Source organism: Microcebus murinus, chromosome 3 (assembly GCF_040939455.1).
Source record: "Microcebus murinus isolate Inina chromosome 3, M.murinus_Inina_mat1.0, whole genome shotgun sequence".
Lineage (NCBI taxonomy): Eukaryota > Metazoa > Chordata > Mammalia > Primates > Cheirogaleidae > Microcebus > Microcebus murinus.
The window spans coordinates 7907639-7933528 of NC_134106.1; the positions used below are offsets into that span (position 1 = coordinate 7907639).

The 25890-nt window shown below is 37.4% G+C and overlaps 1 protein-coding gene across 1 annotated transcript in view; it reads right to left on the reverse strand.

The window, feature by feature from the left end:
- NOL10 (nucleolar protein 10) overlaps positions 1-25890 on the reverse strand; it is a 111776-nt gene that overhangs the window by 75751 nt on the left and 10135 nt on the right. Inside the window, exons 4-11 of the mRNA XM_012778982.2 lie at positions 22548-22625; positions 20996-21033; positions 18490-18626; positions 16090-16155; positions 13864-13924; positions 8495-8580; positions 3819-3897; positions 2549-2698 (exon numbers count right to left, since the gene is read on the reverse strand). Coding sequence (XP_012634436.2) covers positions 2549-2698; positions 3819-3897; positions 8495-8580; positions 13864-13924; positions 16090-16155; positions 18490-18626; positions 20996-21033; positions 22548-22625 — 695 coding nt within the window. The remainder of the gene's footprint in view (positions 1-2548; positions 2699-3818; positions 3898-8494; positions 8581-13863; positions 13925-16089; positions 16156-18489; positions 18627-20995; positions 21034-22547; positions 22626-25890) is intronic.

The following is a 25890-nucleotide window of genomic DNA, read 5'->3' on the forward strand; positions in this document are numbered from 1 at the left end:
TATAGAAATACATATTATGGAAAACTATGCAGCAATTAAATGGTCTGGAAGGATACTCCAAATTGCTAACAGTCATTACCTTTAGGTAGGATGGAAGCCAGATCAAGGATAACTTCTACTTTACCAGTATTTTATGAATTTTTAAAAATAAAAACATGCTGGGTGTGGTGGCTCATGCCTGTAATCCCAGCACTTTGGGAAACTGAGGTAGAGGGATTATTTGAAGCCAGGAGTTCGAGATCAGCCTGGGCAACATAGTAGGACCCTGTCTCTACAAAAAAATTAAAAATTGGCTGGGTATGTTGGCACACTCCTGTAATCCCAGCTACTCGGAAGGCTGAGGCAGGAGAATCACTTGAGCCCAGGAATTCAAGGTGACAGTGAGCTATGATCACACCACTGCACTCTAGCCTGGGCAACAGACTGAGACTATGTTTCAAAAAATATATATATGCATTTGTAGTATTAAAAATAAATATTGTTTTAACGTAAATTAGTTTGGACTGCCAGCAAAAGAACAGAGAAAATTCTGGTCTAAGACACCACAAATCTTCCCAAGAAAGCCTTCAAAATTCTCTAAACTCAAAGCCAACAAAGTAGACATCATAGTCAATATCCAGGTAATCAACAGGATAATTCTTCCAAGAATTTAGAAAAGCTGGAAGTCTTTCCTCTCCTCTATAACATATACAAAGTCACAAGAACCTATGAAGGAATTAGGGCCTCAGAGAGGCAAAATACACCCCAGGGACAACTCTAAATCTCCAATATAGATCCAGCAGAAAAAAGAAGTAAGCTGAGTAAGATAAATACTTTGGGAGTTAAAAAAATGGAATTAAAAAAACCAAAAGTAAGTCTGGGCAACATAGGGAGACCCTGTCTCTAATTAAAAAAAAAATTTTTGCTGGGTTTGGTGCAGTAAACTATAATGATGCCATACAGTCCAACCTGGATGGCAGAGTGAGACCCTGTCTCTACAAAAAAAAAAAAAAATTTAGCTGAGCTTGGTGTAGTAAGCTAAAATGATACCATACAGTCTAGCCTGGGTGACAGTGAGACCCTGTCTCTAAAACAAATAAACAACAACAAAAAAAGTAATGGCCCAGGAAACCAGAGATTATGACATGTGGCTGAACTGTGACAGGGCTGTCTGGGCACCTGTGCCCTGAGCACAAGCAGCTCCCATGGAAGAGACTGGCATTTGCACTCAAGCAATTAATGCTGAGGCCAGTAGCTCTTCCACTCAACTTCATCTCAAATACAATTTTTTTTAAAAGTTACTCTTTTTAAAAAAAACTAAAGATACTGAGTTTCTAATTAATTAAATGCAAAGAACTCTTGAGAGCAGTTCTTAAATCTTAAATGCTATCCTTTATGTAATTTTCCCACTCATCTGATGAACTAATCTTTTACTGTTCTCTTAAAATACTTGGGTTTTAAAGTGAAAAATGCAAGGCAGGAGGAAAATTAAAATCATCAATAGAGGATTTTGTTACTTTTCAAATATCACTGGGAGTCGAAGGGGGAAAACATTAAAAAATAGTCTTAAGAAAATATTGCTTAAAAAATTATTAGAAATTATTGTAAAGGTGTCATTCCTAAACTCTAGTTTGAGGTAGGGAAAAGGCATGAAATTGAGATGTATAATATTACTGATAAGGAAATGTAATTAGTAGCTCATAACTTTTCTTGAGTTGTGAGAGAGCCTCAAAATCTAGGGGAATTTCTCATGGATTGACTTTCTTTAACAATCTTTTTTTTAAGAGACAAGTCATATGGTGTTGCCCAGACTGGATGGAGTGCAGTGGCTAGTCATAGGTGTGATCATGGTGCACTGTAGCCTTGAACTCTGGGCTCATGTGAAGATTGACTTTTTCAAACAAAGATTCTTCCCTCTACCTAACTTAACATCTAAAATGCATGCATGGCCGGGCGCGGTGGCTCACGCCTGTAATACTAGCTCTCAGGGAGGCCGAGGCGGGCAGATTGCTCAAGGTCAGGAGTTCAAAACCAGCCTGAGCAACAGCGAGACCCCGTCTCTACTATAAATAGAAAGAAATTAATTGGCCAACTGATATATATGTAAAAAATTAGCCGGGCATGGTGGCGCATGCCTGTAGTCCCAGCTACTCGGGAGGCTGAGGCAGAAGGATCGCTCAAGCCCAGGAGTTTGAGGTTGCTGTGAGCTAGGCTGACGCCATGGCACTCACTCTAGTCTGGACAACAAAGCGAGACTCTGGCTCAAAAAAAAAAAACAAACAAACAAAAATAAAATGCATGCCAATTGTAGCAAATCAGGAAAACTTTTTAACAGAAGGAAGCAATAATGACTACTTTAACTAAATATGGACATCATCTATACTGAAGTAACTGACCTACTAAGTTCCCAAATGAATACTCAGTATCTTTCTCAAGAACCCACATAAATCCAAAAAAAAGGGCAACGAAAAGGAACACATGAAAGAAAAATGAAAAAAAAAAAATGAAGAAAAAAGAAAAAGAACATATTCAGATAAAGAAGGGAATAATTTCAACAAAAAATACGTACTGAGTTCTTATTCCACATTTTGATAATTCGAGAGTCTGCAGACAAAATCAAATCTAACGAATCCTGGAAATGAACTGACTTAATGGGCAGCCCATACTGGTGATCCTTAACTAGCAATGGCTTATCAGATCGAAGATCATATAATAAAACCTAAAAGAAAAAAAAAACCAAGTTATTTCTGTTTAAACAATATAAATAGAAACATTTAAAAATTAGAATGATGACAGCCATTTGCTTCATTACCTTTTTACAAACACAATGAATACCCTTACTCAGGGTGCTAAGATACTAAAGTAGGCCAGCAGTACTCTAGAAAAATCTCTTAAATTGCCCTTAAAGTACAAAGTTTTATGAATCCAACCTGAGAGTAATTTTTAAGCACACTAAGTTTGAGAACTACTGAGCTATACTAACAAAAGAACAAAAGGAAACCCCATAAAAATTTGTTTCATTTGTGAATTGAACAAATATATACTTAGGCCTATTACATACCAGGCCTGTCATAGCAGATGATGGAAATGAGAATGAAAGGCATAATGAGGAATAGTCCTGGTAGGTTCAAGACAAAAGGTGGTGGCAAGGCTATGACATCTCAGGAGAAGGAGGAATTTCTTCTGTCCCTGTCACTGGAGGCAAGGGAGCTGGGGATCTCAGTCTCAGGTGACAGATGTAGTAAATGATGACAGAAGTAGTCAATCTACTAGAGGCAGAGTCTCAGATCTCTTGACACTGAGAAGTGTGTGGACTCTGCTTTGAAGGAAAAAAGGGAAGAAAGAAGTACTCCTAGGCCAGCATCACTAATGCTGGCCACTCACTGCATGGGATGTGGTTAAAAGAAAGGTTCAAATACATAAATTTTGAAAACATCTACCAAACACATTTCTTGTCTGCAGAAATTCCTCAGAGCCTTCTTCAATATGTACTGAAACCCACTGTGAATCTGCAAGGGTAGGAGTCTGACAGAATTACAAACTTGTCTGATGACAGAATTCTGTTCCATACACAAATAAAAATGTTCCAAGCCACTACCAAGAGAACACCTGAGGCCCACCTTACTGTAGCTCCAGCTCCAAAGCATCTCAAACCAACCACTAAGGCAAGAGGCAAGATTTCTCAAGGTGCTAGAAGAATCTAGCAGTCTGGAGTACCCTCCCCACTCTGACCCAAACTGTAATGCCTCATTTTCTGTTTTCACAGTATGTTTCTCATGACACATACATGCCTCTAAACAGCAACTTACATGTGAAGTTTCCAAATTAAACATATTTACCTGCCCTGTGGATGTTCCAACTGCCATGGTCAAGGCACCATTAAATTTCAAAGCAGAGATTGTTGGTAAACAGTTTATCCTGAAAGGCAAAATATTCATGCTCCATAAATATATGACCAAATCTCCTTTCAAGTAACAAGTTCATTACTAGTCTTCACTTCAAATCTAACAGGAAAAATCACATTTATAGCCTTCTAGAATGTTTAAAAGGTAATTACATCCAAACTTTCATAATCAAAATTTTAAAATGTTTTATATACAAATATAATCTACCTTTCTCTTCCATTTTAATTAAGCTAGGATAAACATTTACAGAAACATCTCCTTTTTTACTTAAGAGGAAATAATTTTATATTTGGACATGAGTATATTCATTTTCATTTTAAAATCAGCTATTTCTAGTTAAAATAAAAGACTAATCTCCAAATGAGGACCCTAGAACCTCTCAAAGTACCAAGGACAGAACGAATGGTATAGCCATGACATTAGAATATGACCTCATCCATCAACCAAGAGCGTCAGCATGGGGTAGGAACCTGCAGCCCTCTGATTTCAAGATTGTTCTTTTTTAAGCACCAAAGGAGGCAAGACCAGATTCATCTTTCTCCGCTGCACCCCTTTTAATAAAGGATTTGTTATGTAAAATTTGGATTCAGTCAAAAAGCCCCATTTAAGGACCAGGAAGGCCTCATGTTTCCTTATGGTCTGAGGTTCCCCAGCCCTCTGTTGGCATCGTCAGGTAGGTCTCTTCTGCCACCTAAAGCCTCAACCTGTAATCACCCTGAAGAATCGGTTCTGAACCCTGAGACCTCAAATTCACATCATTTTTAGTCATTTAATCTTCAAAATGAACTTTAGAATCATTTTTTAGTACAGTGATATACGAGGGCTGTCCGGAAAGTATCCATCCATTGTTAACATAACAAGAACAGTTACATGGCTGGATACTTTCCCAACATCCCTCATATTTTTTCTACTTATTCAATTTTTGTTTCTTAATAAAATTTTGTCATTTTCTTCATATATGTACTTATTAACTTTATCCCTCAGTATTTTACAATTTTTGTTGTTATAAATGAGAACTGTTTTCCATTGTATCTTTCTAACTGGATAGTGCTGATAAATACCAAAGCCATTGGTTTTTGCACATTTTGTAACCCATTTATTTAACTCTTATATTAATTCTTACAGGTTTACAGTTGATTCTACTGAGTTTCTTGTGCAGACAATCATTTTATCTCCAAATAATGACAGCTTGCCTGCCCTACTCAATATTTACACTTAATTCTTTCTCATATTGTATTGGCCCCCACCATCATGAACTTTGTAAAATAACAGAAGTAACAGCTTATAAGGTATGTAGGGAAAAAAATAAAGCTAAGCATAAAAAAGTGAACAAGTAAAATCACCTAAAACTGAATTAGCAAGAAAAACTACGTTTAACATTTTGGTATATATACAAATTTTTTCCTAGAACTACTTACATGTTGTTTTTCTTACAAAAATAAGATAAAACTCTACAGGCAACTATATGATTTGCTATTCCACTTAAAGGTATATTTGCAGGAGAGATAAAGTGGCAGGGGACGAAGGGAAGGTATGCTTGGAATACCTTTCCCGAATAATAAATATGCTTCTGCAACATAATTCTTAAAGGCTGAATAGTATATATGCCATTCATGGATATGTTTTTATCTGTAAAATATAATACAATAACAGTTCCTACAACAAGGGATTGTTGTATTAAATAAGTTAATATATGTAAAGTACTATCTGTTAGCTACTATTTCTACTAAGCTTTATTACACAATATCCTCAGGCTCTAACACTGTGATATAATTATTATTTTTTAGACATGGGGTCTTGCTATATTGCCCAGGTTATTCTAGATCGCAGAGCCTCAAGTGATTCTCCCATCTTAGCCTTCTGAGTAGCTGGGATTACATATGTGAGCCACCATACCCAGCTCACTTTAATACTATTATTTTTTAATTTCCTTTTATTAAGCTACCCATCATGAATGAATTTATTTATTTGTTTGTTTTTTTAGAGACAGGGTCTCACTCTGTTGCCTGGGCTGAAGTGCAGAGGGATGTTCACAGCTCATTGCAACCTGAAGCTCCTGAGCTCAAACAATCCTCCCACCTGAGCCTCCCAAAGAGCTAGAACCACAGGTGTGAGCTATCACACTTGGCTCTGACTTTAATATTATTAACAATGCTGTGATGGATGACCTGGGCTGAGGAGAGTGGGAGAATGTACACTCTAAGCATGTGGGTAGACATTTAAACTGATGTTTTCTGTAAGACAATTTAGCAATGTAACAAACAATCGAATAAAAAGTCCCAAGTTTCTAAAGATCACAGTTGAAATTTTTCACATTTCTTCCTTAAGTTTTCTACAATGTCACTTCTATTATGGTAACTAAATTTAAAGTAGAAATAGCCTTACGACATATTGCAAATGACTCCTGCCAGCCTGTTTTTCCTAAATGACTTCTCTAAAATGAGAAAATTAATGACAGAATTTGTACTAGACCCAAGTCTATTTTAATTCAAAGACAAGTTAATGTGTAATATTAGAAGAAAATTAACCTCTTTGTTTCCTAGGGAGTGGATAAATATTTTTCACTTACAACTGATTCCCTACTTTCTAAAAATAAGCAGGCTTCTGATTTGCTTTCTTTCATGCCAATATGATACTGATATATGATATGCATTTTCCATTGGCTTATTCTATTAGCACATGTGGAATGAGTGAAATTTACAACTTAAAATTGTTTAATATACTACCATGACTAATGAAGTTGTTTGTTAGTATTACTTTAATAAAACTCAGTACTGGGCCAGGCACGGTGGCTCATGCCTGTAATCCTAGCACTCACTGGGAGGCCGAGTCGGGAGGATGGCTCAAGGTCAGGAGTTCGAAATCAGCCTGATCAAGAACGAAACCCCATCTCTACCAAAAATAGAAAGAAAATTAATGGGCCAACTAAAATATATAGAAAAAATTAGCCAGGCATGGTGGCACATGCCTGAGTACCAGCTACTCGGGAGGCTGAGGCAGGAGGATGGCTGAAGCCCAGGAGTTTGAGGTTGCTGTGAGCTAGGCTGATGCCACGGCACTCTAGCCAAGGCAATAGAGTAAGACTTTGTCTCAAAAAATAAATAAAACTCAATACTAGGCCAGGCACAGTAGCTCTTATCTATAATCTCAGCACTCTGGGGAGACTGAGGCGAGAGAATTGCTTTAGCCTAAGAGTTTGAGCCCAGCCTGGGAAACTTTGCAAGACTCTGTCTCTACAAAAAAAACTTCAAAAAATTAGCCAGGAGTGGTGGTGTGTGCCTGTAGTCCTACCTATTTAGGAGGCTGAGCCAAGAGGATTGCTTAAGCCCAGGAGTTTGAAGTTACAGTGAGCTATGATCAGACCACCGTACTCTAGCCTGGGTGACAGAGCAAGACTCTGTCTAAAAAAAAAAAAAATCAAAACAAAACTCAGTGATAATCAGGAGAAAAACTGTCCTCTCTTCACATTAAATGTCATGATTAAAAGACAAAAAGAAATATTTATTCTTTATTTACCACAGAGAAAAATGTAGACATCTTTCTAATTCAGTGATTCTTAATTCCTTTCTAATTCAGTGATTCTTAATTTTTTTTCTAGGTCAAGGATGCTTCACATAAACTGTTTTATGTGAAAGAAAGGATTATGAATTCCTCTCTCCCTCAGTAAAATACACGCAAAATTTTGCAATAATTCACAGAAGAAGGTTCACAGTATGTTAGCCATTAAACACTCCATCTGGCCTGTGATAACACTATGACCAACTGCAATGAGTACATGCTGATAAGATCACCATACTACGAACATCCAGAGCCTTGAGAAAAACATTCCAGAACTGATTGCAGCAAATAATCTCATGTCAAGGATTTGACTAAGAGACTGGTATGTCTACGTATGTGTCAACAAGAGCATAAAAAAATATCTGAAAGACATGTATGGAATTGTGAAATAATAACCACTCTGGTGAATGATGAAGAGAGTAGACTTTTACATAATTCAAGCCTCTACTTTGTTTTAGAGTTTTTCATACCCCACCTATGTATTATTTTTCTGTTAGGCAAACAGAAATAAGAAAAACATCAAAAACACTTGCTTCATTCAACCTTAGAATTCAAAGCACACCTTTTTGCCTGTTAACTGGAGTGGTGGACTCCTGGTTCTATAACTAGATCCTACAAAATTGGAATATAAATTCCTGTAGTGCATTTGTTTTAACAAAATTCCATGGCAAGTAAAAAGAAATAAGGCACTCTGTATAATATACTTTAGAAAAGAAATTCTACCTGGCTTACCTACTAGTGAGCTTTTACAGAAGATTTTTATGTAAAACAATCACAGAAAGTATAACTTCAACATAAACCTTAAGAATTTTATCCTTTAGCAATTTATTTTAATTGAGTATTGATACATTTACTTAAATTAAAAGTTGATGAACTTAGCCAGGCATGGTGGCACACACCTGTGGTCCCAGATAAGTAGGGTGCCTAGGCAGGATTGCTTGAGCCCAGGAGGTTGCAGTGAGCCATGATTGCACCACTGCATTCCAGTCCACGAGACACAGCAAGACCCTGACTCCAAAAGAGGAAAAAGTTGATGAACAATTTCTACTTACTCTGAATCTGCTGTGACACTACTTAATGCGCAGTCTAACAAGCCAACTCTATTTCGAGTTCTTGGGTCCCAGCACTCCACTCGACCCTAAGCAAATGAAAAATAATTTTTTTTAAATTTTTTTTTAAAGCCAGTCAAATTTAGCAGTGGGGGGTTGAATACCAACTTTAGTGACACTAATGTTAATAAGTTCTGATAACCTACTACCATCAGACCAGCCAAAAAATAATTTTACATAAAAGCTGCTACTAGAAAAGTTTCCAATACATACAAAAATAAGCCTTACTGACATTATCTCATAGGAAATGAAAATTTAACTTTTTACCTCATTCCCTCTTTAGCATTGTTTAAATGTTTAATGTTTTGCCATGAGATAAATTTATTTCATAATTTAAAAAAGAAAAAAACACAAATATTTAAATATTATTACATCAATATTAAATATTTAATATACATTATTATTGCTGGGCATGGTGGCTCAAGCCTATAATCCCAGCACTTTGAGAGGCCAAGGTAGGAAGATCACTTGAGGCCAGGAGTTGGAGACCAGCCTGAGCAACATAGTGAGACCCCCATCTCTACAAAAAAATTAAAAATTAGCTAGGTATGGTGACGCATGCCTATAGTCCCAGCTACTTGGAAGGCTGAAGCAGGAGGCTCACTTGAGTCCAGGAGTTAAAGGTTGTAGTGAGCTATAATTGCACCAGTGCACTCTAGCACAATCTGGGCGACAGTGAGACCCTGCCACTTAAAAAAAAGAAAATTATTGTATCAATATTAAATTTCTTAGTAATTATAATGGTACTATGATTTAATAGGAGAAAATCCTTGTTTTTAAGAAATCCATTTTGAAGTATTTAGGGATGAAATGCCATAATGTCAGGAACTTATTTTCAAATGTTTCCAAAACACATTTTTTATATACACACACATACATATTTTTATAGAAAAAGAAAGAAAGCAAATGTGCAAAACATATATAAGTGATTACTGAACTTTTCCAAAGATGTGAATTTTTTTTTGAGACAAAGTCTCACTTTGTTGCCCGGGTTAGAGTGCCATGACGTCAGCCTAGCTCACAGCAACCTCAAACTCCTGGACTCAAGCAATCCTCCTGCCTCAGCCCTCCCCCCCCAACCAAGTAGCTGGGACTCCAGGCATGCGCCACCATGCCCGGCTAATTTTTTCTATATATTTTTAGTTGGCCAATTAATTTCTATGTTTTTAGTAGAGATGGGGTCTCACTCTTGCTCAGGCTGGTTTTGAACTCCTGACCTTGAGCGGTCCTCCTGCCTCGGCCTCCCAGAGTGCTAGGATTACAGGTGTGAGCCACCGCACCAGGGAAGATGTGAACTTTTTAAAAATAAAAGGCTAGGGGAAAATTTTTAGAATGAAAAAAAGAACTGCAAACAATAGAGCAAGGGAACAACTATAGTACATCCATTTAACAGAACATTAGCCATCACAAAGAATGATGTAGACATATGTGTACTAGAATTATGTCCATAAGAAAGCAATTTATTTTTTTTAAAAAGTATGATACCATTGTCTTTTTAAAAAAATGTTTATATAAACAGAGAAACTTCTGAGAGGATACAGAACAAGTGATTAACAGTTTTTACCTAAGAAAACAGGAGAACAGGGCATAAGGGAATTATACAATCTCTCACTTTATACTCTTCTCTATCACCTGATCTTATAATAATAAAAGGATTACACAAAGATTTTTAAAATTTTACTCTATTAACCACCTTAAAAACAAAACCTTAAATATATTTACAGAGGTTTTGATCTCATTAATCCTTTAATATTATTACAAATATGTATGTGACATAGATGAATAAAGGAAGAGAAACCTTGTAAAACACGCGGTTGGTAATTTCAAATAGCCTAGTCTTCTATGTCTTTTCAAAATCAGTTAATAGACTTCATGGCCATAAAAAAGAAAAGTTGCATTCCAAAACCAAAAATGGGTATGCAGGTAAATCCCAGAGTAAACACAAAATAGTTTTTTTAAGCACACTTATTTTTTATTACATAAATTTGAATTTCTATTGCAAAACCTGCACTCTTAATGTACTTCAAAAAGCACAAAATGCAAAGTTACTGCCTGAGTTTGACAACAATATAATTTTCATAGAAGGAACCAAAATCTGATATATAATATCAAAATTAATGTGAAAACAAATTTTTTTAAGTATGATCTGACTATGCTTATCAAATTGCAAGACCCCCAAAATTAAGGAATTTCAGGAAGCCCCGCCTTTGGGCAGCCCTATCTACTTCTCCCTCAACATGTCCCAGGGTTGGTCTTGAAACAACTACTAAAGCCCATTCTAAACATAACTTCTCTTAGAGAGCACATTTCCAACATCTAGCCTGGGCTGCTCTGTAAGGACTCTATTTAAAAACTATTTTCTCACCAGGTGTGGGGCTCACTCCTATAATCAGCGCACTTAGGAAGGCCAAGACACTAGGATTGCTTGAGGCCAGGAGTTTCAGACCAGCCTGAGCAACATAGCAAGATCTCATTTCTACAAAAAATTTAAAAATTAGGCAAGTATGGTGGCAGGTGCATGCAGTCCCAGTTACTTTAGGAGGCTAAGCCAAGGGGATCACTTGAACCTAGGAGTTCCAGGCTATAGTAAGCTATGCTTATGCCACTGCACTCCAGCCTGGGTGACTGAGTGAGATCCTATCTTTAAAAAAATTTTTTTTCACAAGGAAACTGTTTAGAATTTCCCCTTGGTAATCTCAAGTAAAGTGATTACCAAGAGAATGCTTCGCTGGTCTGATATAGGCATAATGATATTATAAGACATTCAATATAGTTTTATATATGTTAGATCAACCTTATGTGTCCCATTTCAAATCTTAAATCTCTTAACATAAAAATAATTTGAGTAGGCTGGGCATGGTGGCTCACGCCTGTAATCCTAGCACTCTGGGAGGCGAGGTGGGCGGATTGCTCAAGGTCAGGAGTTTGAAACCAGGCTGAGCAAGAGCGAGACCCCCTCTCTACTATAAATAGAAAGAACTTAATTGGGCAACTAATATATATAGAAAAAATCAGCCGGGCATGGTGGCGCATGCCTGTAGTCCCAGCTACATGGGAGGCTGAGGCAGTAGGATCACTTGAGCTCAGGAGTTTGAGGTTGCTGTGAGCTAGTGTGACGCCACGGCAGTCACTCTAGCCTGGGCAAAAAAGCCAACAAAGCGAGAGTCTGTCTCAAAAACAAATAAATAAATAGGCCGGGCGTGGTGGCTCACGCCTGTAATCCTAGCACTCTGGGAGGCCGAGGTGGGCGGATTGCTCAAGGTCAGGGGTTCGAAACCAGCCTGAGCAAGAGCAAGACCTCGTCTCTACTATAAATAAAAAAGAAATTAACTGGCCAACTAATATACATAGAAAAAATTAGCCAGGCATGGTGGTGCATGCCTGTAGTCCCAGCTACTAGGGAGGCTGAGGCAGGAGGATCACTTGAGCCCAGGAGTTTGAGGTTGCTGTGAGCTACACTGATGCCACGGCACTCACTCTAGCCTGGCAACAAAGTGAGACTCTGTCTCAATCAATCAATCAATCAATAAAATAAATAAAAAATAAATAAATTGAGTAAAAAATACCTTAATTTCATTCACATGAAATTGGTTTAATAAATTATAGTACATTCAAAGAATAGAATCTTAAGCCGGGCGCGGTGGCTCACGCCTGTAATCCTAGCACTCTGGGAGGCTGAGGCGGGCGGATTGCTCGAGGTCAGGAGTTGGAAACCAGCCTGAGCAAGAGCGAGACCCCGTCTCTACTATAAATAGAAATTAATTGGACAACTAATATATATATAAAATTAGCCAGGCATGGTGGCGCATGCCTGTAGTCCCAGCTACTCGGGAGGCTGAGGCAGCAGGATTGCTTGAGCCCAGGAGTTTGAGGTTGCTGTGAGCTAGGCTTATGCCACGGTACTCACTCTCGCCTGGGCAACAAAGCGAGACACTGTCTCAAAAAAAAAAAAAAAAAAGAATAGAATCTTATCCATCAATTAAAAAAAATTAGTTCAGTAGTGCAAGTAATTGTAAGTACCAACATACAAAGATGCACTTCATGTACTGTTATGTTAAAAAAAAAAAAAAAAAAGCAAATGGAGAACTATGGTAGACTATAATTTCATTTTTATAAAAAACTTTAAAAAATACATATGTATATTTACATATACTACTTAGGAAAAAATCTAAACGGATACTACCCCAAACCATTAAAGAGTTACCTCTAAGGTATAGAATTTGGTGACTGGAAGGTACAACAGGACATCTTTTTTTATCATATCCTGAAAATTTTGCATTTTGTTTTCACTGTGAATATTAATAAAATTGTTAAGTGAAAAATGCAAATCTAAAAAAATTCTTGACATGTATAAATGACAATGATTCAAAGATATTTTAGTTTAAAAGGAAAATGTGTATGTTCATTTCAATATTTATTGAATGCTACTGTACTGGATGTACAAATCACTATCCTATACACTCTTACAGTTCATACTGTTTTCATATAGGTGATTTAATGTGATTCTCACCCACACCTCTATAAAGTTGGCAAGGTAAGAAGTAGTATCGCCATTTCACCTGTGAGGAAACTAAGCCTCAGAGAAAGTAACTAATTCACAGTCATAAAACTAATAAGTGAGCTGAGTCTCCGGGGTATATTGCCTCCCATAAAGGACAAGCAGGGCTGTCTGCAGGGGTCCCCCGGATCTGGCAATCCAGGAGTAATGGTGGGCTGTGCTCAGCTACTTACATCTTCCTGTCTAGTTCCCAGGGGCAACATAAATGTGTGCCAAATCTGATGTACTGGGGAACAGTCTGCAGCAGCAGGTAAGTCTTCTATTCAAAAGGCAAACCAGGCCGGGCGCTGTGGCTCACGCCTGTAATCCTAGCTCTTGGGAGGCCGAGGCGGGCGGATTGCTCAAGGTCAGGAGTTCAAAACCAGCCTGAGCAAGAGCGAGACCCCGTCTCTACTATAAACAGAAAGAAATTAATTGGCCAACTGATATATATATACAAAAAATTAGCCGGGCATAGTGGCACATGCCTGTAGTCCCAGCTACTCGGGAGGCTGAGGCAGAAGGATCACTCGAGCCCAGGAGTTTGAGGTTGCTGTGAGCTAGGCTGACGCCACGGCACTCACTCTAGCCTGGACAACAAAGCGAGACTCTGTCTCAAAAAAAAAAAAAAAAAAAAAAAAAAAGGCAAACCAGAGACTATCAGCGCATTATCATCCTGCTCTAAGGAATCAAGCAAAGCTATCTTTAAATAAAAACTCCATTATCAAATGTAAAACAAATAATCTTTAAAAAAAAAAAGTCAATCTATACATACCTCTACTGTTCCTGTGGCAAACAATCCATGAACTGAATTTATGTCGCAAACATTATTCTCCCTAATACAGTAAAGAAATAACAGAGAAAGTATTAGTTAGTATCTACTTTAGGAGGGAATGGGGTATAAAATAAACTTTCTAAGTAAATAGTCAACCCAAATTCTAGGGAGAAAAAAGACATGCAGATTCTCTCTCACTAACCTGCAAATGAAAAACACCAAAGCATGAAAGGATTAAGCATGTAATAATGCATTGTGAAGTTACTACACGTTTTTTAAAGGAAATAAAAGTATTTCAAGCCAATATGAAACAAAAAAAAATCTGAAGAGTCTGCTTGATTTTTATCACTATATGTTCTTCCAACCTTTAAAAATCCTCTCAAAACAACAAGGAAAATCCAATAAACTCTTTATCTACACAGATGAAAAGTAATCCAGCTTCCATATTTACTAGCTGCATAGCCTTGGGTAAACTACTTCACCTGACCTGAGCTCAGCTGCCCTATGTGTTAAAAGGTATTTAGCACAAAAATCTGTCGTGAGTTTAAAATTAGTTAATAGAAGTAAAATGGCTGAATAATGCCTGGCACATAGTAAGTGCTTTCACTATTATTATTTTTATTATGATGATAGTAATGATGGTAAGATTCATTCCTAAAGAATTTCTCGGCTGACCAAAGAGGCTAGCACTTTGAGAGGCTGAGGTGGGAGGATCACTTGAGGCCAGGAGTTGAAGACCAGTCTGAGCAACATAGTGAGGCACCATCTCTACAAAAAATAGAAAAAAAAAAAAAAGTAGCCAAGCTTGGTGGTACAAGCCTGTAGTCCTGGCTACTCAGGAGGCTGAGGCAGGAGGATTGCTCTAGGAATATGAAATAGCTATAGTGACACCACTGCACTGTAGTCCTGAAACAGAGCAAGACCCTGTCTCAAAACAAAAACAAAAAGAATTTCTCTTTGAATAAAATATAAATGTAGGTCTAAAAAGGAAAACAAAAAATCATTCAAGGGGGCTGGGCCCAGTGGCTCACACCTATATAATCCCAGCAATTTTGGAGGCTGAGGCCGGCAGATCACCAGAGCCCAAGAGTTTGAAGTTGCAGTAAGCTACGATTTTACCACTGCATTCCAGCCTGGGTAACAGAGTGAGACCCCATCTCAAAAACAAAACAAAATCTTAAAGATCTGCTAGCACAAACATAAAAAGTAAATATTTAAAATGCCACTCAGGCCAGGTGCAATGGCCAGTTGCAATTACAGGCTCACTAGCCTGTAATCCTACCACTCTGGGAGGCCAAGGTGGGAGGACTGCTTGAGCTCAGGAGTTCAAGACCAGCCTGAGCAAGAGCAAGACTCCATCTCTACTAAAAATAGAAAAAATTAGCTGGGTGTGGTAGTGCACACCTGTAGTCCCAGCTGCTGGGGAGGATTGCTTGAGCCTAGGAGACTGAGGTTGCTATGAGCCAGGCTGATGCCACGGCACTCTAGCCTGGGCAACAGAATAAGACTTTGTCTCAAAAAAAATAAAAAATAAACATGGCACTCCAAGTTAATTCAAATTTTCTCCACAGGAAAAAATATCATAAAACAAGACCATGGGCTGGGTGTGGTGGCTCACACCTGTAATCCTAGCACTCTGGGAGGCCGAGGCAGGCAGATCCTTTGAGCTCAGGAGTCCGAGACCAGCCTGAGCAAGAGTGAGAACCCGTCTCTACAAAAATATAGAAAGAAATTAGTTGAACAACTAAAAAATATAGACATATATAAAAAAAAATAAAAAAACTAGCCGGACATGGTGATGCATGCCTGTAGTCCCAGCTACTGGGGAAGCTGAGGCAGTAGGATAGCTTGAGCCCAGGAGTTTGAGGTTGCTGTGAGCTAGGCTGACACCATGGCACTGTAGCCCGGGCAACAGAATGAGACTCTGTCTCAAAAATAAATAAATAAAAATAATACAAGACCATGAATAAAATTTAATGAACATTGCAGACAATAAACTGAGTATTTTCAAAGGGACTTTTAAAATTTGGGGGTATATTTTTAAAATATTTATTAATTTTTAAGAAATAACCAGGTCTTTCAGTAAATTTTTTGCTTAAGAAAAAATTTAACAGTTTTTAACTGAGTTGCCCAGAGTTCTGCTTAAATGAAATACAGTATGCTATATGATAACAAATTGAGCATCTGGCTCCATCTCCTGGTCAAAATAAATACAGCAATACTCACGCAGCATCAGTTTGTAGAGGATTCAGGTATCGTCCTTGTTCCAAATTTAACCTATAAACTTCAGAACTGAAAAGTAATAAAGAAAGTTAAAAATCTGGTAAGCTGGCCAGGCAAGATGGCTCACACCTGTAATCTCAGCGCTCTGGGACACCGAGGCGGGAGGATGGCATGAGGTAAGGAGTTTGAAAGCAGCCTGAGCAACAGCGAGACCACATCGCTACCAAAAATAGAAAAAATTAGCCAGGCGTGGTGATGTACACCTGTAGTCCCAGCTACTCAGGAGGCTAAGGCAGGAAGATCACTTAAGCCCAAGAGTTGGAGATTGCAGTGAGCTATGATGACTCCACTGTACTCCAGCCTGTGTGACAGAGTGAGACTGTGAGACTATTTCAAAAAAAAAAAAAAAAAAAAAACACAAAAAACTGGTTATTAATACAATGAAATTTTAAATAAATATAAATTTCAGAAATATATATATCACTTATATGCTATTGCTTCCCTTTGTAAAACTAATGCAAAAATTAATTCTAAACCTAAAAAATATTCTCATTTGTGAATTTATTCATGTATAAAAGTGGTTTAAATCATTCACGTGCCAAGGAAATACTATGAAGCCATTAAGCATATTGTTTACAAATAACATGGAGAATGTGAGATCCAAAAGCATATAACACATCTACATATGTATATAAGACTAGAAGGAAACACTAAAATGCTAGGATTCTCTCTGAGTGGCATTAGATGGATGCATTTTTTCTTCTTTATACTTTTCTGTATTTTTCCAATTTTCTAAAATGAATACCATGTTTCCCCGAAAATAAGACAGGGTCTTATATTTATCCTTACTCAATTAGATACTCTAGGGCTTCTTTTCAGGAGATGTGTTATTTTTTTTAAGTATGGTACAACAATCTACATTTATTCAAATATAGTTAAGTCGTCGTCTTCTGGAACATCATCATAACTCTCCAAACCCCAAATTCCATCCTGAATTTCTTGCAACTCTATTTCCTTTAGAACCACTGGCCCCAATCTCTCATGTCAAGCAATAGAGCTCTCTTTAAATGAGCAACTCTTATCCATGTAACCTGCTCAGAGTGCAGGGTCCAATCTGCCCAGTGGAGCAGCAATGATCTCTCTGGGCTCAGTAGGAGACTGCTTGCTGAAGCTTTTCCCCTATTCCCTGGTGTTTGTGGGGGGTGAGAGAGGCCCACAGTGCTGAGTAAAATGGCAGCCACAGCTTTCCTTCTTCCCCCTGGGGACACACAATACCTAAAGTGGAGCGTCCTGCTCCTCACTTCACTGAGGAGACTTTCCCCTCAAAGCCTCAGCTTGCAGCATGCACAGGATGGCCCGGACCTGACAGGGGGAGCTGACCTCGTTGGTGGGGCTGCCCGCACCTTTCCAGTCACCTCTGGGATAGTAGCTGTCACAATGGGGCAGATGAGAAGGGCTGCTCGGCTTCTTTACCTCTCCACGATGAAATGCATGGGTTGTGCAGATATGCTGCGAAGCCATGCCCATCACTAGGTCTTGTTTTTGGGGTGGGGCTTCTATTAAGCAAATGGTTAGAAATCCTGCTAGGGCTTATTTTATGGGTATGTCTTATTTTCGGGAAAACACGGTATGTATTATTTTTATAATCATTAAAAAGGTAGCATTTAAGAATAAAAAGTTTTGGAATACCATGCAACTGGGCTAAGAAACTGACATCACCAACAATATTACCCTACTAGGTTATCTGTGTATTGCTCCAGATTTAGAGCACCATGCTAACAGAAGCCAGAGATGTAATCCCTACATGAGTCAACCACTTAGGAACCATACCCTTTAAGCAACTTAAAGGGATCATGTCTTACTCTTTAAAGCCCTCTCCCCAATTTTTTTTAACTAGAGTCCATAACCACATATGACTTAATCACAAAATGATCCAGATAGAAATTCATCACTGATACTGAGCAAACTTAAAGCAGGAACTACACGTTATGGGATATAAACAGAAATCTGGAAAATAACAGGAAAATAAAACAATGTTATATCCCATATATTGTAGCAACTGGGCTATACTGAACAGGCTTATACATTCCCCAGCAGTGTTTCCTGATTTAAACTGTGACATGTAACTACTGTAGCTATTTTTAACATTAGAAAAGATTTTATTAAACAAGTGTTAAAACAGTATAGTATAATAATAGCACTTACAAATAAAATACATCAATATGTAGAAAATAGGAAATTTATCCCTTGTTTTCTAAGGTTTCTTTTTCACAATAGCCACAGATCACTTTTTTATTAAAGCAAGCTATCTAAATAGACAAAATGTACAAGAAATTTAAGAATAGAAGCTGGTTGTTTTAGGGGGGTAGGAAGGAGAAAGCAAAAAGTAATTAGATCCAATACCTTGCACCAACAAAGTACAAGTCACAGGATGGATAGTGGTAAGAGAAATCTCTCCCAAACTTTGGTATTCTGGTTTTGTAGTAAAAACCTGATTGTGAATGAAATTCAATGTATCTATCATTATGTAAGAAGACAATCTGAAAATAAAACAAGAAATTAGTTTGTTTAGGTTTCTAGATAAGGGGTTTATCATCACTCAAACTGGCAAAGCAAAAAAACCGCTGATCTCTCTCACCCTCACTTTCTCTCAACACACACACTCTCTACTGTGATTAAGAATCAAAACTCTTTGCATTCCTTTTGTCAGAAAATAAAAAAAATAAAAAAAAAAAAAAAGAATCAAAACTCTACATTGGTTCCTTAACACCTCCCTGCATCCTGATAGCTTTTCTGCAAATCTTACCTTCTAACTGGAAGACTTGAAACAAACCTTTCATTTACCTGGCACTAACACTTCATAACATAGAGCTATATAGTAACCTCAATGAGTAATTTCCTATTTCACTTAGGAACACGTTTTAATAACCCCACAATTATACAAGGTTTGATAAACTCCTTGTATAAATCTAACTTTAAGCCAGGCACAGTAGCACATGACTGTAGTCCCAGCTACTTGAAAGGCTGAGGTGGGAGGATCACTTGAGCCCGGGAGTTTGAGACCAGCTTGGGCAACATAGCAAGACCCAATCTCTATGTATAAATAAATAAATAAAATTAACTTTACTCCAAAAAGTATCTCAAAAATCTACAGATGATATTTAGAGACAAATTTATCAATATTCAGAGAAAATACATTCTAAAATGACATTGTCCCCAAACACATGATAAATGACTACTATAGGCAAAAGGATAAACTGTAACCCATAGTTTCCAAAACTGAAGACAATATATAAAGCCATGTTAGCTAAGAAAATTCAATTTTCCTTCCTGTCAAAGAAGATATTTGACATCACTAAAAACTTTTCATTTTAAATTGAATAAGGGCTTTACTGACAATTTTATAGTTGCTGAAAACAACCATAAAAGTTGAAAGATGAACTAATAACACTAATAAAAGAAACATATCTATTTAGCTGCATTTTGAACTGATTCAAAATATGCCACCCCTTACAGGGTTAAGGAAATTAAACAGGTTGGGCACAGCAGCTCACGGCTGTAATCCTAGCACTTTGGGAGGCTGAAGTGGGAGGACTGCTTGAGGACAAGAGTTTAAGACCAGCCTGGGCAACATAGCGACACCCCATATCGTAAAATAGAAAAATTAGCTGGGCCGGGCGTGGTGGCTCACGCCTGTAATCCTAGCACTCTGGGAGGCCGACCCAGGAGGATCGCTCAAGGTCAGGAGTTAGAAACCAGCCTGAGCAAGAGCAAGACCCCATCTCTACTAAAAATAGAAATTAATTGGCCAACTAAAAATACATAAAAAAAAATTAGCTGGGCATGGTGGCACATGCCTGTAGTCCCAGCTACTTGGGAGGCTGAGGCAGGATGATCACCTGAGCCCAGGAGTTTGAGGTTGCTGTGAGCTAGGCTAATGCCACGGCACTCTAGCCTGGGCAACACAGTGAGACTCTCTCAAAAAAAAAAAAAAAAAAGAAAAGAAAAATTAGCTGGGTGTTGTGACACATGCACCTGTAGTCCCAGTTAATTGGGAGGTTGAGATAAGAGGATCACTTGAACCTAGGAGTTTGAGGTTGCACTGAGCTATGATGACACCACTGCACGCTACTCAGGGCGACAAAGTGAGACTCTGTCTCAAAAAGAAAAAAAACAAAAGAAAGAAAATGAAAGCAATCTGGCAAATAAATCTAGGTTAAATGCAATAATCAGAAAAACAAATCTAGAATTTAAGAAGGTCTAAAAAAGATGACTGCTGCTAATTCCTGAAAATATAAATAAAGTTTTATATGATAGGAAAACTAATTTTGAGATTAGATTAGACTGGCTAAAGGCTATTTATATCACTGTTGTTTTAAAATCATACAGATACCAAACTAAAAATATTAATATTTTAATAAAAAATGATGGGTTATATTTTACCACACAGCCATTTTTCTTTTTCTTTTTTTTTTTGAGACAGAATCTCGCTTTGTTGCCCAGGATAGAGTGAGTGCCGTGGCATCAGCCTAGCTCACAGCAACCTCAAACTCCTGGGCTCAAGCAATCCTACTGCCTCCGCCTCCCGAGCAGCTGGGACTACAGGCATGTGCCACCATGCCTGGCTAATTTTTTCTATATATATTAGTTGGCCAATTAATTTCTTTCTATTTATAGTAGAGACGGGGTCTCGCTCTTGGTCAGACTGGTTTCGAACTCCTAACCTCGAGCAATCCACCCACCTCGGCCTCCCAGAGTGCTAGGATTATAGGCGTGAGCCACCGCGCCCGGCCTACACAGCCATTTTTAATTTAACAATGGGAACATCATAAAAATGCTTATCACAAATATAAATTCCACTCACTCATTTCTTGGGTATAGCCAGTAAAAGCAATAGTATAGAACATACCTTTGAGTAGTCATCAGACAGAATTTCAAAGGTGACAACTGAAAAACAAGAAACAGTAGGGAAAAATACGAATATCAATGTTCTTAATAAAACTGCAAATGATGCAAAGATTCTAATTCAACACAGAAATTATACATAAATACCAGTTTTTCTTTTCTGCCCTTATGTAAAACAAGAATAAAAATTGCTGTGATCCAAATATAGTTTTATGAGTTTGTACTTCAAAATTTGACTTTCCTGTAAATAATCTCATAGAACTTTTTGCTAAAATTCAGAGATACAAGAAGTTCATGATCTACCTTACTGTAGACATGAAATGTGAACACTTATTTAGATACCAGTATTAACTAAAAGTTAGTGACCTAGACTGGTTGCATTAATGCTCATAGTTGGGTCTCTGTGTTTCCCAGAAGAAAAAAAATCACTAACCTTTTCTGAGAAGAATATCTAATATTTTATAATTTTAGTATTGCAATTATCAATTTAAAATATACTTGAATGTTTATTAACATTTTCCCAATTAATTTTAAAAAATGAAATTGTCATATTATTCCCAAAACACCAAATGAAAAATTAAAAGCTTTACAATTCCTTATTACACATCAACTAGATTTCTCATAGAACTGAAGCAAATTCACAAAATATAATGATTTCTATGTTTTGCCACTATTTTTCTGAGATGTTCAAAACAAAATAATTTTTATGATTTTCAAACATTAAAAAATTGATTAAAAAAAACAGTAACTTTTTACCCATTCATAGTTTACTTTCTAAACAAAAATAAAGAGTGAAAACAGCTCCTATTAGTGACACACAGAGTTTCTACTGTTTTCAAAAAACAAAGGGTGAAATAAATTAGGAGAATATGCATATATAATTTCATAGAACACATATCCCATTAACTTCTTTTCCCTCGATCCCAAACACTAGGCCAACTGACAAAAGTACTTGAACTTTCCCATTTTAACCTGCCCTCAGTGCCAGGCAGAACTCTAAGAATGACGCCAGTGACCTTTACCCCATACAACACCCCTTCTTGAGTGTGAGTAGAACCTGTGAACTGATGAGACACCACTCCCATGATTGTATCACATTATATGCCAAAGAGAAGATTTATAATCATATGAGCCCTCTGAAAGCACAGTTTTCCCCAGGGGAAGTCAGAGAGATCTGAAGCACAAGACAGATGTGATGAGAAATGCATGCAGCCTCTAGAGCTACAAGTGGCTCCCAGCTGACAGCCAGCAGGAAATTCAACAAACTGAATTCTGCTGACAACCTGAATAAGTGTGGAAGTATTAACAGATTCTTGATCAGCATCTCCAGATAAGAGCTCAATCTGGCCAACACCCTGACTTTAGCACTGAGCATAGCTCCTGTAGCAAGAGCTACAGAACTGTGAGCTATTACATGGATATTTTAAACCACCATGATTGTAGTATAGTCATTTGTTATATATCAATAGAAAACTAATTATACACTATTCCCATTTTAAAACCAGAAGACAAATATAAAAACTATTTCCATGAGTTTAAGTTTAGCTCTTACTCACCTTCGGAATCTAAACACCTTTCAAACTTCAAGGATAATTGATAGGTATCATAACATCGGACCCGAGGTTTATATGTTCCTATAAAAAAAATTAATGTGATAAAAAACCTAAAGACATTTTCATAGTCAGTATCCTGCAAATATGTTTAGTGTGCTTTTTCTTCAGATAGGCAGGATTGATTATAAACATATCAAAGAAAAGGAATTTAAAAGCAGCCCCTCCCAAATATCCCAGGGAGGAAAATGAACAGTTAGATAAGTTGTCAAAAATAAAATACAAATAACTAATAAACTTCACAAATAATCTAACAAAAGTAGATTAAAATAATGAAATAGTTTTTGACAATCAGAATGGCAAAGATGGCAAAGACAGTTAATATCTATGTTGGTGAAAGTGTTAGAAGTATACTCATACAATGTTGTTGACTGGTATAAAATTAACACAAATATTTTGGAGGACAATCTGGCAATATCTGTAAAATATGTGATGTTTACATTTATGTAGCATTATATTTCAACTTACACAAATCAAACCTACAGAAACAAGTATACTAAAGATATGAAGTGTGTTCATTGCAGCATTGTTTAAAAATATGGCCAGAAACTGAAAGCAAATAACATATCCACTGATAGTGAAATGGTTAAATAAATGATGGTAAGTCCACACAAGGGAACATTATATATCTGATAAAGAGAATGAGGCAGACCTGTAACTACTAACATGGAAAGCTGCCAGAACGTATTATAAAGTGAGGGCACAGGGGGAGCACAGGTGAGTGCTGCAGAATGGCACATATAATACGATTCCAATTTTATAAAACTAAGCAATGATAATGCTAGTACTCTGTATAGCAAAATTTGGAGGAATAAGTACGAACTTCACAATGACTATCAGGAAAAACCAATAAAGGCATCTTAAAAATACAATAATGTGACAGGTATGGTGGTGCAAGCCTAGCTACTTGGGAAGCTAAGATGGAAGGATTGCTTGAGCCTAGGAGTTTAAGACCAGCCTGGGAAACATAGGGAGATGCCCTAGCACATTCATTCATTCTTTCATAAATAAATAAATGAATGAATGAGGTAGTCCTATGTGTACTGGCATGAATCAAAGCTAAAGATCTCATTTTAAAAAAATGATGTTTAAAAAACAGTAAATATGGGCTGGGCATGGAAGCTGACTCTTATAATCCCAGCACTTTGGGAGGCCAATGTGGGAGGATCACTTGAGCCCAGGGGTTCCAGACCAGCCTGGGCAACACATCAAGATCCCATCTCTAAAAAAAAAATTTTTAATTTTTAAATTGAAAAAAACAACAAAAAATAGTAAATATGCTATAAGCCCAATGTTACATGACAATCATTTAAATAAATTGGTATGTATGTACATATGTATAAACATGATTTAAAAGGTTATATATTGGCCAGGCATGGTGGCTCACACCTATAATCCTAGCACTCTGGGAGGCTGAGGCAGGCATATCGTTTGAGCTCAGGAGTTGGAGACCAGCCTTAGCAAGAGTGAGACCCTGTCTATACTAAAAAAATAGAAAGAAATTAGCTGGACAACTAAAAAAAATACACATATATTTAAAAAAAATTAGGCGGGCATGGTGGCACATGCCTGTAGTCCCAGCTACTCGGGACGCTGAGGCAGGAGGATTGCTTGAGCCCAGGAGTTTGAGGTTGCTGTGAGCTAGGCTGACACCATGGCACTCTAGCCCGGGCAGCAGAGTGAGATTCTGTCTCAAAAAAAAAACAAGGAAGCAATTAATTTTGTATGGTAGTAGAGGATGCTTTCATAAAAGAAAATGTAATTTAACAGATTTAACCTCAATCTATATCATAGCTCTCTTCAGTACTTGATCTGTGACCTTGGACAAGTCATTTAATATTTCAGATCTGCAAGATAAAGAAAATGAATTAAATCTCTAGTTTCTTCCAGTCCTCAACAAGTGTATCCATGTATCTTGCATCTCCCCAGTTCTCTTTACCAGTTTAACATAAAACTAGAGGTTAGGGCCTGGCGCAGTGGCTCACGCCTATAATCCTAGCACTCTGGGAGACTGAGGCGGGCGGACTGCCCGAGGTCAGCAGTTTGAAACCAGGCTGAGCAAGAGCAAGACCCCGTCTCTACTATAAAATAGAAAGAAATTAATTGGCCAACTAATATATATAGAAAAAAATTAGCCAGGCATGGTGGCGCATGCCTGTAGTCCCAGCTACTCCGGAGGCTGAGGCAGAGGATTGCTTGAGCCCAGGAGTTTGAGGTTACTGTGAGGTAGGCTGCCATCACCGCACTCATCCTAGCCTGGGCAACAAAGTGAGACTGTCTCAAAAAAAAACAAAACTGGAGGTTAAGAGGTATGTACAATGTTAGAACCGAGACAGCCATTAACACAGAACAATAGAGACTGGCCTGTGTATGTATGAAGGTGTTTTCAAAAAAGAAAGTGGTTGGGAAAGGTATATAGATAGATACCACTAAACCAGCAAAAAATGTGTGTGGACAACACACAAGACAGACATATACACCAAAATCACAACCAAAAAAGGCTGGGTGATACTGTTCAATGTTTTAACACATTAAAAGTTCTCTATATCTCATGGTTTTTATAATGATGAACACTGTCAATCTAAAATCTTAGTAATATAAAAAAAATTAGTACATAATATAGAAAATCATGTTAAAAGTAACCTTTCCTGGAATCCTCATTGTGAGGATTATAAATGCTGTTGAGAATGTAAATGATATGAGGGTGTAAGTGATATGACCACTTTGGGTCTGGTAGTTTCCTAGAAAACTAAACATACACATACCCTGTGACTCAGAAATTCTACTCCTAGGTATTTACCAACGAGAAATGAAAGTATATAATCAAAACAGCCTTATATAAGATTGTTCATATTGCTTTATTAATAAAAAATCAATAAATGAAAATAGCTCAGGTGTCCATCAAATGGAGAATGGATAAACTGTGGTATATTCATATAATGAAATACTACTTGTTAATTACAGAAGAACAAGCTAGAACAAGCTACTGCTACATATCACATGTATGAATCTCAAATACAAAATCCCAGGTAGAGTAAGTCTTACGTAGAAGGAAAACAAAGTGTATGACTGCATTTATATCAAGCTCTAAAACAATTTGTGGTGAAAAAAATCAGAGCGGTGGTTGCTCTGCAGGGGTGGAACCAGGGTCTGACTTTGGGGAACATGAAGGAATTTCCTAAAGGAAAGGAATGTTCTGTGTCTTGATAGGGGTTTGGGTTATACAGCAGTGTGCATTTGTCAAAATTCAACAAATAGTAAACTTATGATCTTTCAATCTATGTGTTTC